Consider the following 12,411-nt stretch of genomic DNA (forward strand, 5'->3'; position numbering starts at 1 on the left):
CCTGGTGGCGTGACACAGTGACTTATAATACAATTACGAACCTTTCTCATGGCGGACATTTTGACTTGTTATAGCCGAAAAAGAACAGGTGAAACTAACAACATTAATAATCACTTCACTTCCTTTAGGTGTGCCACTGAACCTAAATGGAATGCAGCCATTATTAATGTTACTAATCACACAAGTAAAAATGTCCATCATGAGAAAGGTTTATTGGATACAGTAATTCATATAAACACTAAAGAGGTCATCAAACAAACCAACAATAATTGTATCAGAGACACGTTTTGGAAAAAGTGCATGCATCTTGGTCAGAAGCCAAAATATTTTAAATAATAAGTAATCCTGCACATCAAAGCTTACAGTTCAATGGGAGTGATGTTTTACACCAAATAAAACATACAGTAACAAAGGATTTCTAAGGTTAGGCTCTTAAAGTCTGAAATAAAGATCAGTTACAGTAAGAGAGGATGAGAAATCAGGCAGAAAGTAACTTGTGTATAGAAACGTACTAAAAGACACCAGGCTCTGCTGGTGAAAAGGCAGGATATGTCATGTTACACAAGATCTTAAACTCACCCTTTAAGTGATAGCTTAAGTCACTGTCCTGCCTCCATAGGAAGTGAGCATATTTTAGATTAGACTGCACTTAGAAAATTTAGAGACATTAATATACAACATCCACTTTTTGGAACCACTTTAATAGAACCAATATTTCAATAAAAAGAGAAAACAAACATATTTACAATGTTGAAACTAACAAGTGCAGATGATACAATATGTATCGCAACAGTTTAAGAAAAAGGCTTTTGTGAAAATTCAGTGTTTAGCACAAAACTGTAAAGTGTAAACTGCCAACATGAAATCTTTCATACAGACACCTTTGCACATGCTATTGCTAAAACAGGAAACTGAGAAAGCTTATGGGTGTTTTGGTCTGTAGTTAACCAACATACATGTTAGAAAAGCTGCATGCATAACAACTTAAAGTGCCTTCCAGTTTATGGGAGACTTTCCAGATTTCTGTAACAGCTCGTTGGCCTTAGAGAAATGCCTGCACCCAAAAAATCCTCGATGAGCAGACAAGGGAGAAGGATGCACAGCCTGTAGGACGTGGTGGCGTTTCTACAAACCGAGAGAACACAAACTTTGATGCATTAACGTAATTAAAAGCTTTGGTTTAAAGTGCCTGTATTAAAACAACAGTGTAGACCCACCCTGTTAATAGCGGCTCCTTTCTTCTGAGCATAAGATCCCCACAGCATGAAGACGAGGCCTTCCAGGTCGTTGCTGAGCCACTGCACCACAGCGTCAGTGAAGGCCTCCCAGCCTCTGTCTTTGTGGGAGTTGGCCTGGTGCGCTCGGACGGTCAACACAGCGTTGAGCAACAACACACCTGGTGAGCGAGGTCACAGATGGAGAAGATGGCAGGTCTGTTAATGACCAACAGCTCCCTTGTTGTGTAACTGTGCGTGAGCATTAAAATAAATAAATGTGTGTGGGTTTTGTTTTGTTTTTTTTGTTTTTTTTTAAAAACCTTGTTTGGCCCATCCGGTCAGATCTCCGTGTCCAGGGTGCTGAAAGCCTTTGATGTCGGAGACCAGTTCTTTGTACATGTTCTCCAAACTGGAAATGAAAAGGATCAAAAGGTGTGAGATATATGTATATATAAAATAGATTTGAAGTAAGGAGTTTGCAGCCAAGAGTTTAAAAAAAGTAGTGAAAGACACTGAGAAGGGTTTAACCTGGGTGGAGGATGCACTGGTCTTTTGACACTGAAACACAATCCATGGGCTTGGTTAGGACCATGATATGGATCCTGGCCAAGAATCACCACTTTGACCTGGAATTAGAGACGGATCTTAAAGTGAGGCAATATTTAATGCCAGACTAAGGGACTCTTCAGATAATACACTTAACTTCCATTTTTTAAAGAAAAGTAACCACACAGCAAATAATTATTTGCACAGGGCTTTACTCAAAGAAAGAATGAATATTGAAACTGTAACAGGTTTCGCCATTTTAATGAAGTTTAATGAAAAATCTGCATGCTAATTCAGAGCAGGAAGACTTTTGTAATTGTTACTGTTTGACTCAGGAACAGCCTCCTGCAAAGTCTCCGAAAAGCCAAATCAGTGCAAATCTTAAAATGCACTTCTTGATTTTATACCTTTTTATTTTGTGGTTTGTACACCCTATTGCTCCTTGATTTTATGTAGTGTCTTCTGTTTCTTGTGTTCTTTTCCCGTAAAGCACTTTGCATATATATATATATATAACTTCGAATAGTTCAACGTGAATAAAATTAGCTTGCTTATGCCATAGCTGATCGATATTAAATGCTTTATAGTTTGGTGTCAGACATTGTCGCAGGTCAGGGAAAGTGCTAGTGCAGTTAAACTTACATCCCGGACGTCACACATCTGCGTCCAGGTGAAGACATGTTCAGCAGGTGGGTACACAGTGTGGCGTTTCCTCTCTTCAGAAACAAAATGCATCAACTGTGGCAAAGATATGCAGTTATTTAAAGTGTTCAAAACAACAGAGACAACATGTGCAGTGTGATGACTTGTCCTCTCACTTGTTTAAAATAAGGCTTTCCAAACTCTGCCGACAGTCCGTTTCTCCAGCTGTCTCCAAACCCTGGAGGTGTTTGAGCGGAAGCGAGTTTCTCCAACGCTGCTCTCTTGTTGCGGGCGATCCTGTCTAGCTGCTCCGGGGACAGAGGAGCAGGAGGAGGGCTGGACGGCTCTGGCTCCACCGCCGAGGACTTCGGCTTCTTCTGCACAATCTTAGTGTATTGAGCAAAACACAGAGCTGGTGAGGAGCGTGCAGCTGGAGGTGAAACTGGCTTTAGAAACCGTCGACAGAGTAGTACAAACATCGTGCTGTGATGGCTGTGAGCGCCACTTTGAGTAACAAACAAGAACACAGACAGTGGCGCTCGTGAACGCAGCTTGGATTATGCTGAACGTGTCGCGGGAAACGACAAATCCTTTACTGTGAAAAACTCCTACAAGTACACTGTAAGTGGTGTTTAAATATTAATAACGTTATGTTTTAACATTAGACGGTAGACATGTGGGTAATGTTAGCTGACAAACTGATGCAGAAGTGACTCTCACCGGGTCTTTAGCATCCTCCTCGGCTCCATTTAAATCCTTAGAAGTTCTCTTTTTCGAGACAGGCGTAAAAAACGAGTTAATAGTTTTCTGTCCAATCATTTTGTTGAAAAACACCTTGGCTGTAAGCTGCCGTAAACTAATTAACTGCACTTATTAACTAATGTGGGAGAAAAACAGCGGTGGGCTCCTCGGAAAACCAACTCTCTTTCAATGGGATCAAAGTAATTCGCGCCAAAACAAAGTGACGAAAGCAGAGTTATGATAATGAGCCGCGCGCTGTTCAAGACAAACTGCTGCTAAGTGTTCTCTACAGTTTGTGTAGGTAAAGCACCTGGCATTCATCTGAGAGAAATATACGTTTTCTATTACTATTTTTAATAATTAGGTGATGATTTATTATTTTATTATTTTAAAGGCATACTGTCAAGGTCGTTGCTGTTGTTTACACAGCTTTGTAGAGCTAAAATAAATCGGTCGATTAATCGAGGAGCCAGTCAATAGAAATCAAACAGTTTTGCTAATCGATAAATCATCTGAGTCATTTCTCTTCAAATTTGTTGGTTCCGTGTTCTTAAATGTGAGGATTTGCTGCGTTTCTTATGATAGTTAATTAAATATCTTTACGTTTTGAACTGTTTCTAATATATCACATTGGGCTTAGGGAAATTGTGATGGTCATTTTCACTATTCTTTAACATTTTATAGACAAAATGATTAATTGATTAATCGAGAAAATAGTTAACAGGTTAACTGATAATCAAAATAATGATTAGTTGCAGCCCAACCTTTTATTAAAAGACAAAATATCAATACACTCAACTCAAAAAGTTAAAGTATTGGGAGAAATACGGTATGATAAACCAGTCCACTCAACGCAGGCCCAAATTGATGATGCTTTTTTTCACGTTTATTGAAATCTCAGAATCAGTGTTAATGTTTCATTCTTCTTTTTATTATCCAGGTCCTAAAAAATCCTAAAATTAAGCTACTCAGAGCGCCGCAGACAACAGGTTGCTGCAATGGAAAAGTTTGTGGTTCAAGGACAAAATAAACGGTCCTGCGTCAGTGATGCAAGAAGTCCACAGAAGAAGATCAAACTGGAGAGTGATGAGAGGATGAAGCAGCAGGAGGAGGAGGATGATGAGGAAGATGAACATGCCGCTTTAGCAGAGTTCTCTCAACCTGTTCCCTGGCAAAAAATAGAGGCAGAGGGACTAGACTGTGATTACGCTCTGCTGTTCTCCAAAGAGGAAGCAGACCACCTTTTTAAACAGCTGGAGGAGGAGGTGGTGTACTCAACAGGTACAACATCAAACCCTTTTCTGCAGTTATGAGCAGAAGTTGCAGTGTAGTTGAAACGATTGTGGCTGTTTTTGTTCCAGGGGAAGAAGCAAAGGTCCGGGTGTTTGGAAAGGTGTACAATATACCAAGAAAGCAGGCCACATATGGAGACGCAAGTCTAGCCTACACTTACTCTCGGGTGACACGTTTAGCCTGCCCGTGGACTCCAACCTTGGAATATATTCGGGATGCTGTCACAAAAACAACTGGACAAATATTTAACTTTGTTTTGGTCAACAGGTGAGAAATTACTGAAGTTGTAAAGGTCACAGTTAGATATTTGTCTCCCCGCTGAAAGTGTTCTTCTCTCCATCAGGTACAAAGACGGGCAGGATCACATGGGTGAGCATCGGGATGACGAGAAGGAGCTGGACCCCCTCTGTCCCATCGCCTCTGTCTCTCTGGGAGCAGCACGAGACTTTATCTTCCGGCATAGAGATGCTCGGGGAAAACAGAGACGCCGACAGATTGAACCTGTGAAGTTGGAGCTCGCTCATGGAAGCCTGCTCCTCATGAACCCACCGACCAACACTCTCTGGTATCATAGCCTTCCTGCTCGCAAGAAGATTTTCGTACCTCGTATCAACCTCACCTTTAGACGCATCCTACTGGACAGAAAGAAATGACCAAGCTTGTATTATCAACCGGGCCAATGGGGCCAGTGCCTAAGAAACATTTGACTAAGGGGCCCCAATTTAGGTTGAATGGAGGACAAGCCCTACTTGCTGTCCTTGGAGAAAAAATAAAAATATCACAAATCTAAAATGTGTCTGTTAACGTAGCAGCTGAATCTGAGTGACTAAATGACAGCACAAGGTGAAATAGGTGATGACTGCCAACTGGGACACTGGAGAATAAGCACATTTTACAGTGAATCAAAACTCTGACTGACTCAAGTTCAAACTACCACTTCAGCTGCATTTCAAAAAGTCCTTTGAGCATCAAAGTTCATTCTTGACCATGGAAATATGTTTGACCAAAAAAAAAAAAAACCTTAACTCAAGGTCAGTTTACTAGATTTTTCCAAAGCTTTAAACCCCATCTCAAGGTCTTTATAAATTGAAATTATGTAATTTATTTATTCTTGTGAAACATGTATCTCTTATCTCTATAGAAGAGTTAGTTTAGTTTGAAACCCTTCAGTGAGAACCGCACGCTTGGTCAGCTTACAGAAAATTCTTAGATCTGGTAGAGATTCAGTGTTTTGGACACTTCAGGAAGTGGGTGCTTGATTTTAGGAATGTCTACCGGCACACAATCTCAAAAGTAGCAAATATTTATCTTGCTCTAAAAAAATAAAACTCTAAAGTGCACATATTTTTCATATTTTAATACCTGAAAACAATCACCTTTACAGATTGCACACGAATAAACACAATCTCACATGAATATACATTAGTGCAAATCGCAAACATTAACAAGGACTTTTGCACCAGGCCATTTCTTGATTTGACTTGGTTTGAGCAAAACGGCAGTTATCTGTAACACAGAATTTAAAATATTCATGATAACTTGCCCAAAAACCTGCAGTCTTACTGTGGCTTTATCAACAGAGAGCAGAACATTATTAATCTGTTAAACTGTTACGTCAATACCATGCCAAATGGCTCTGATGCATCATATTGTATGTTCACATTAGTAGCACACGTGTTTCATGTGTTAAAAATCTCGAGCATTGAAGACAACATGGCACTTTAACCTTAACTGTGCAGCTCTGCAAATCATGATTATTGGAAACATAGAAAAATATCAAATTCAACTGCTTATGAACTATGTCAATTGAAACATTATTTCCACTACAGTTGACGTACATCGCTGGGAAAGATTAGGCAGATTAGATTAGACGATAGGTAGACTTTTCCTTAACTCTGGTTCTCTATTTGACTTTTGATAAACAACAACCTCTAAGTAACATCTCCAAGAATTCCTAATCAGCTACTTCTGTCTGTGTCTGTAATGTACAGGCAGTGGACAAAATAACAGGAACACCTTAAATTATATTGCGCTCCAATTTAACACCAACAACTAGAGCATCATAAAAATGCCACAGAATTGAGTCTCTGACAGTCTCACAAGTGCACTATATTGTCAGGTGTTCCTGTTTTTTTGTCCCATAGAAGCCAACATGTAACATGACAGAAATTGTTACACCTCAAAGAAAAGTAGTTTATATGATCAAAGAAATCTGACTAAAAATCCTGCAGGTCCATAATCTTTGGGATTGAGAACCTCCAACTCTGGATCAGAGAAAGAGTCCACTCGTGGATTTAAGGTCAGAACACACAGAACGACCTTCAACGTGTTGCTGTGATCCATGATGCAAAGTTATCTCTACAATAACTCTAGGATGGCTTTCCTCTCTGGTCTCATTGTCACAAATCCACCTGTTGGTAACTGCGTTGTGACTGGCACGTACAGCTGTGACAGTTTGACTGGAAAGGCAGAAGTCAGTCAGGCTGTGAGGTTGTAAGTGTCTGGGTTACTCCTCTGATGAGTGCACAGCGAGGTTCAGTCTTCGGACTCTCTCGTAGAAGAGCATGTAAGCGTTGGAAGACAGAACCTCGTGCAGGCTGGCTTTTCGTACCGAGTCGTCTGACACCCAAAGCCACTGGGAGCTGAAGGGTGAAGGGATGCGAGGGGAGGAAGGGCTGCGGCGGTATGTGACGAAATGTCCTGAGTGCATGTCACCGTGGTGAATCAGCACAGCCGTGAGCTGGAAAAGGTACTCTGTAGAACTGTAAGGAAAGACACCATGATTAAAAGACATTTACAGATAAAAAGGAAAAACAACCAAGTTTCTAGTAAGGTGTTGGGCCAACATGAGCCAGCAGAAAAGCTTCAATACTCTTGGGTGTAGTTTATCCATGTCTCTGAACTTTACTGGAGGGATAAACACCATTTTTCCAAAAGATATGACCTAATTTGGTATTTTGATGGTGGTGGTGGTGAACACTGTCTAATACATCAGTCTAAAATCTCTGACTGTGAAGGCCACAGCATATCATTCACATCATTTTCATACTAATCAAACCATTCAGTCACCCCTCGTACCATGTGTGGAACCTTCAGCACTTTAACAGATAGATGAAGCCAGCAATGTTACGTATTCAATGTCTGAAAAAGGCTTTTGATTACCACCACTGCATTGAATAGCTTGATATGCATGAGTTATTTGTATTGTTCCACCTTGTTGATATTGAGTTTACCTGTAGTCATATGTGAGGCCGAGCTGTGGGTTCACACCAGGAGAGCGAAGAAATACAGACGAACAGGTTCCATTAGAAAAAGGGTTGTTGTTGTTGTTACGGTGCTCTGCATCTGGCAAACAAAACACAACACATGTGTGTGACAAAAAACAAACTGAATGTGAACCGGAATGATATTACAGACTTGACAAATCCAACGTACCAGTGCCATTAGTAGTGGGCTTCTCCATGGAATCATCAGAGTTTTCTGCCTTTATGGGCTTTGGAGCACATTTGACCCGCTGACTTCTCTGTGTGGAAGCATTGTGTTTGTAGCAGTCCATCGATAGATACTCTGTGAACAGCACATGCTCCTGTCTTTTGATGGGGGTTCCTTCACTGGACCACGTCAGTCTTTGTAAATGGATGCAGAGGCACTGGGGGAGCTAGCAGAGGGAGGAAAATATTAGACTGAAATTTTGTTAAAAGTACAAAAAAGTACATCAAATGTTAGAACATCTGTTATAAAGAAATAAGGGGAAGTTTTGATCTACCTAACATTTTACTGTTGTACTAACTAGTGGTTAACGTCGTAGGCTATTCATATTTAGCTAATAGTGACATGACAAATACAAATGACAGTTACCTTTCCCAGTTTTAGCTGTTTAACAAATGTTGTCCTCTGGCTTTCCAAAACTTGCCCATTTACTGTTGTCCCTTGTTGAAGCTAAGGAGAAATGATCCACAACAGAAATGAAACAAAATCAGCAAAATACGGCTTTGTAAAGAATCACGTAGGCCTTTCTAGTGTAAAATATAACGTGAATGCAAATGGAAGTACCTTGATAGTAGTTTTGTCACAAGGGTTTCCTGTCTATGGTTTTCAGTGAATCACATATTTAACAAAATGATCACCAGAATTTTGCAAGACACTGATACAGTAGTGAATGTACCTTGGTGCAGTTTTCACACTCCACTTCTTTGATGGTTTCTGAGGAGATGAAATGCTGAAGACACTGATCTAGAGAGATAGGTCGACCCTGAGGACAAAAACAGAACAACAAAAAGGTATAATTAAATAGTGATAATATAATAACTTTAAATATTTATGTGTTCCTGACATTATTGCTTACCCAGTGAGGTAAAGGGATGGACAGGGAGAGGCTCTCAAATGAGTCATACCGCACCGGACTCTAAACAGAAGCAAAGCAGATCTATAAATCACTTCGAGAAAGTAAAAATTCAAACAGCACAAACTAACTTTCTATTCACTTCTTGGCAAAAAACAAACTCACTTGTTGTTCGCAGCGCTTGCATGACATGTTGCTTGTTAAACGACCATGAAAAGGATGTTGAAACTTCCAAGGACTTGGTATTGGATGAAGAGGAGCTGCAAAACAAAAAATGAATACAGATGAAACATATTTCTTTGTGGTTTGATATTCTAGGATGCATAATTTCTTTGTCTCCTTACCTCGACTTCTGCAGGTCATAGTTTTCTCATCTTGATCAGGGAGACTCTAGTATAAAACCAACACATACACAAACAATAACTGGGAGTGCCGTGCCAGATTTGTCATTTTTGACATTTCTACAGCAGTGCCTACAGTTAAAAGGTACATGAGTTTGGGTGAGTTTGGGTTAAAATGGCGCAAAAACTTCCCTCCAGACTACGCGTGTGCTGAACTGAACTGCAGAGCATACTGGAGACATCTGCATGCTAGAAATATTTGTGTGCAGTTTTAGGGACAAGCAAGTAGGGAGATGACAACTTGCCTCGAGCGACTGCATGTCAAACAAGTGAGTGACTTTGGGTTGATGATCCCGCTCCTCCTCCAGAGAAGACGTAAGGACATGAAAAAGTTCATGTGCATCCTGAGAGGGGATGGACCAACACAAACAGACGACTGTTAAGACTTTAATAAAACACTGCACCATACATTATATATACAGAAATATATTTTTTTTAAAAACACTCAACAGCATTATTGACTAACCTGCTCTTCAAATGAACTGATGTGCCACCGGTACAGTCTGAGAACATCCAGGAGACATCCGGCATCAAGTACATCTTCGTCCCCAGGCTCCTCACTGGACAGAGCTGTCAGTGCAGAAACAGACACATCAACCATGTCAAAATATGAATGAACACTGTATGTTCACTATGCTCTAGTGACTTATACCACAGACTGGTTTTATATACCTTTGAGAAGCTGAAGCAGTGTCGTAGACAGCTGGTTGTCTTTGGCTGACTGGACTGGAGGCGAACCTGAAAACTTCTCCAGCCACCTGATGAAGGACGGACATGCTGCCAAGCCCTGAAGCAAAGAGTTCAGGAAGCAGGTGTTGCCTAAGTTCAACAGGCCAGGAACCATACCTGAAAGATACCACGAGTCATTTTAAGTTACTGCTTTACAACCCTACATATAATCTGTGTATTACACTGTCATACTGTTTCTTACCTCTCTTTCTCTTCTTTCGCTCAGTAATTGGGCCCCACAAAACGTATACTCCAGCTGCAATCGCAGCAGCTATCCCACCAATGACACCCCAGTTTTTCATCATCTTGTTTCTGAAAAGACAAAAACATGTTAATGAAGTACAATGGATGACTTTGGATGGAGGAGAGTAAAAGAGAAAAGATACAGGTAAATATATACACATTCATACATCACTTCTGTTGATGCTGATACAATAATGATACTGACGTGTTTTTGTTTATTCACCGTGTGGAACACCTGTATCTGGGCACTATAACTGACAACACATTGATTTTTGGCAGTAATACCAACATGATATGTAATAAAAAGCCAGCAGCGTCTTTTTTGTGTGAGGACGATGGCTTGACAGGTTCCTGGTGACAATGTTTTATAGATCTTTTATTGAGTTTATATTTTCTTATATCTGTTGGTATGCTTCCCTAACTGTCAAACTGAAAAAGTGTACTAAGATGGTCATGGTCTGCAGCAAAATCACTGGAGTACTTCACTAGAAGTAAATTGTACGATAAAAAGCTAAATAAAGGCTAAAGAGTCTATTCTGTGTGACATCCTATTCATCATACCTTCAGACCTTGCCTTCAAGTTCCCATTTTAGAGTCCCTTTAGCCACAACCAACACATAAAAATGCTTTCAGAGAGGTGTTGACACAACGTTATGGTCAGTTCGGAGGCGGTAGTTTGTAGTGATCATATAGTCTACGGTAGTGATGTTGAACTGTATTGTGTTATACTGAGATTGGGTCAACCCTCATGATATAAATGGTGTGGACAAAATGTAAGATAAAACCCTCAATATAATGCAATACATACAATTCAACAACACAAAACTACAGCCTCGAAAATGACCTAAAACAGTTCCAACAAAAACTGAACATTATAATCTTCGTGAAAGAAGGATTTGTTGCAGGGCTGTTGTATTAAAGACTGCATTTTAGCTTAGTGTGTACCCAACAAACTGGCAGCTATGTTGTATTTTCGCGCCTTTGTGTTCCGCATTTGTTGTTTCACTGCTGCTGACTTATTTAATCAACAGGCGAAGCAGTGTTGCACAGCCCTGTCTTTCTCAGTGAAGCATGTAGGCTAGTAGGAGGTTATAAACGGACTTGGGGCTTTTACGGAACCCTTATCATTGCGTTTTCTTCTTTTATTTACTAGAGTACTGATTTATTGTGATTGCATGCTCTCTCCCCTTAAGACACAGACAAAATAAGGCGTCAAGTAATGCAAACTAATGCATTAGTAATGTGATCCATTAACCTTTGAGCCGTTTATCTGTGGTAAAAACAAACCTGACGCAACTTCAGATCAAGCAAAGCCTCTTCCAACTTAGCCTCGACTGCTAGTGCCACAGTTAGCAAGCTGTAAAACGTTATTATGCTATTTTGCAGCCTCTGCATTATCTAGACATGATCTAGTTAGCCAGTAACGATACTAACCACCCCCACCTCAACAATGTGTCACCACGAACCAGCTCACACTGTCATTAGCATGCTCATTAGCATACGGTAGAGGGGCTAGCTTTAGCGTTCAGACTAACTTACCGACAACACCGAGGTCAGGCTGCCCTCGGCGTACTATGTCGCCTCCATAAATACACATCCAAGCTACTATTTTGAAATATAGGCAAAAATGATCATCACACGTATCTATGACAGCAAGTTTTGTAATTATAACATTAAGCCGGACTCGGTGTCTGTCTGTCGTCCTGTCTGCGCATGTTAACAGTTACACTTTGGGTCCAACGTAACGTCACGGCGGTGTCGTGACCCGCTTTCCTCCTGTCCCACTAAAAATAAGCTGTTAGTTTAGTTGTTGTTTGCCAGGGAGAGAGGTTTTACCTGACTATGGGTCCGGTGCCAAGGAACTCCCCAATAAGCTTATCAGAGCTTTCTGGTCTGCACCACAGCATCCTGCTTTCATTGCGGAACTCCTGCCTTTGGTGGTGTGTTTCAGGACGGACCCATGCAAGAGCGTACCGATGTGTTCACAGTTTACCTTCCGTCCACGAAAATGTTTGTTGCGCACATTTCTGAAGTCATGCGAGTTATCTGCTACGAGGTTTCTTCAAAGCAAACACTGCTACATTTATTCTGGTTTTGCTCTTATTCAAGGAAAGTTTGGCGAGATATTTTTAAATGTGTTAATATTGTCGTGATTTCTGTTTAAATCAACAATCCCACATAACAGTTTTTATTTTTACTGTTTAAATAATTGTCATGGACTATTGGCTTTAGATTTGTTTCTCTTAAATTTGTATTT

General features: G+C 40.4%; 3 protein-coding genes across 5 annotated transcripts; 1 reads left to right on the forward strand and 2 right to left on the reverse strand.

The window, feature by feature from the left end:
• Nucleotides 1-682: 682 nt before the first annotated feature.
• Nucleotides 683-3,261, reverse strand: unga (uracil DNA glycosylase a). The gene is made up of 7 exons (XM_044196088.1): nt 3,126-3,261; nt 2,582-2,791; nt 2,406-2,501; nt 1,746-1,843; nt 1,538-1,626; nt 1,218-1,396; nt 683-1,125 (listed from the first exon to the last, which is right to left on the reverse strand). The coding sequence occupies exons 1-7, from the start codon at nt 3,222-3,224 to the stop codon at nt 985-987; spliced, it is 912 nt and encodes a 303-aa protein (XP_044052023.1). The 5' UTR covers nt 3,225-3,261; the 3' UTR covers nt 683-984.
• Nucleotides 2,798-5,779, forward strand: alkbh2 (alkB homolog 2, alpha-ketoglutarate dependent dioxygenase). Of its 2 annotated transcripts, none has more exons than XM_044196089.1 (4): nt 2,798-3,026; nt 4,087-4,427; nt 4,508-4,706; nt 4,783-5,779. In XM_044196089.1, exons 2-4 carry the CDS (start codon nt 4,145-4,147, stop codon nt 5,090-5,092), a joined length of 792 nt encoding a protein of 263 aa, XP_044052024.1. In that variant the 5' UTR covers nt 2,798-3,026; nt 4,087-4,144; the 3' UTR covers nt 5,093-5,779. The 2 variants fall into 2 exon arrangements, with proteins under 2 accessions (XP_044052024.1, XP_044052025.1); XM_044196090.1 differs by lacking the exon at nt 2,798-3,026 and adding an exon at nt 3,332-3,443.
• A 2-nt stretch (nt 5,780-5,781) lies between these two features.
• On the reverse strand, nt 5,782-12,196 carry usp30 (ubiquitin specific peptidase 30). 2 transcript variants are annotated; one of them, XM_044196083.1, is made up of 13 exons: nt 11,991-12,196; nt 10,114-10,223; nt 9,855-10,028; nt 9,649-9,752; nt 9,428-9,526; nt 9,126-9,171; nt 8,947-9,041; nt 8,785-8,844; nt 8,605-8,691; nt 8,298-8,378; nt 7,875-8,097; nt 7,673-7,784; nt 5,782-7,201 (listed from the first exon to the last, which is right to left on the reverse strand). In XM_044196083.1, the coding sequence occupies exons 1-13, from the start codon at nt 12,059-12,061 to the stop codon at nt 6,946-6,948; spliced, it is 1,518 nt and encodes a 505-aa protein (XP_044052018.1). In that variant the 5' UTR covers nt 12,062-12,196; the 3' UTR covers nt 5,782-6,945. The 2 variants fall into 2 exon arrangements, with proteins under 2 accessions (XP_044052018.1, XP_044052020.1); XM_044196085.1 differs by lacking the exon at nt 11,991-12,196 and adding an exon at nt 11,694-11,937.
• Between the last annotated feature and the right edge of the window lie 215 nt (nt 12,197-12,411).

The sequence above is a fragment of the Siniperca chuatsi genome, linkage group LG5 (genome assembly GCF_020085105.1).
Source record: "Siniperca chuatsi isolate FFG_IHB_CAS linkage group LG5, ASM2008510v1, whole genome shotgun sequence".
NCBI classification, from domain to species: domain Eukaryota; kingdom Metazoa; phylum Chordata; class Actinopteri; order Centrarchiformes; family Sinipercidae; genus Siniperca; species Siniperca chuatsi.

Bases quoted from the DNA above. Each gene is read 5' to 3' on its own strand.
- unga (XM_044196088.1), bottom strand. From the start codon at position 3,224: ATGATTGGACAGAAAACTATTAACTCGTTTTTTACGCCTGTCTCGAAA. The intron at 2,502-2,581 runs GTGAGAGGACAA...TCTTTGCCACAG, and splicing joins GAAAGCCTTATTTTAAACAA to TTGATGCATTTTGTTTCTGA. The intron at 1,627-1,745 runs GTTAAACCCTTC...TTTCATTTCCAG, and splicing joins CCAGTGCATCCTCCACCCAG to TTTGGAGAACATGTACAAAG.
- alkbh2 (XM_044196089.1), top strand. From the start codon at position 4,145: ATGGAAAAGTTTGTGGTTCAAGGACAAAATAAACGGTCCTGCGTCAGT. The intron at 4,428-4,507 runs GTACAACATCAA...TTTTTGTTCCAG, and splicing joins GGAGGTGGTGTACTCAACAG to GGGAAGAAGCAAAGGTCCGG. The intron at 4,707-4,782 runs GTGAGAAATTAC...TCTCTCCATCAG, and splicing joins AACTTTGTTTTGGTCAACAG to GTACAAAGACGGGCAGGATC.
- usp30 (XM_044196083.1), bottom strand. From the start codon at position 12,061: ATGCTGTGGTGCAGACCAGAAAGCTCTGATAAGCTTATTGGGGAGTTC. The intron at 9,753-9,854 runs GTATATAAAACC...CTGCACTGACAG, and splicing joins ACTGCTTCAGCTTCTCAAAG to CTCTGTCCAGTGAGGAGCCT. The intron at 8,692-8,784 runs GTAAGCAATAAT...TTTTGTCCTCAG, and splicing joins CCATCCCTTTACCTCACTGG to GGTCGACCTATCTCTCTAGA.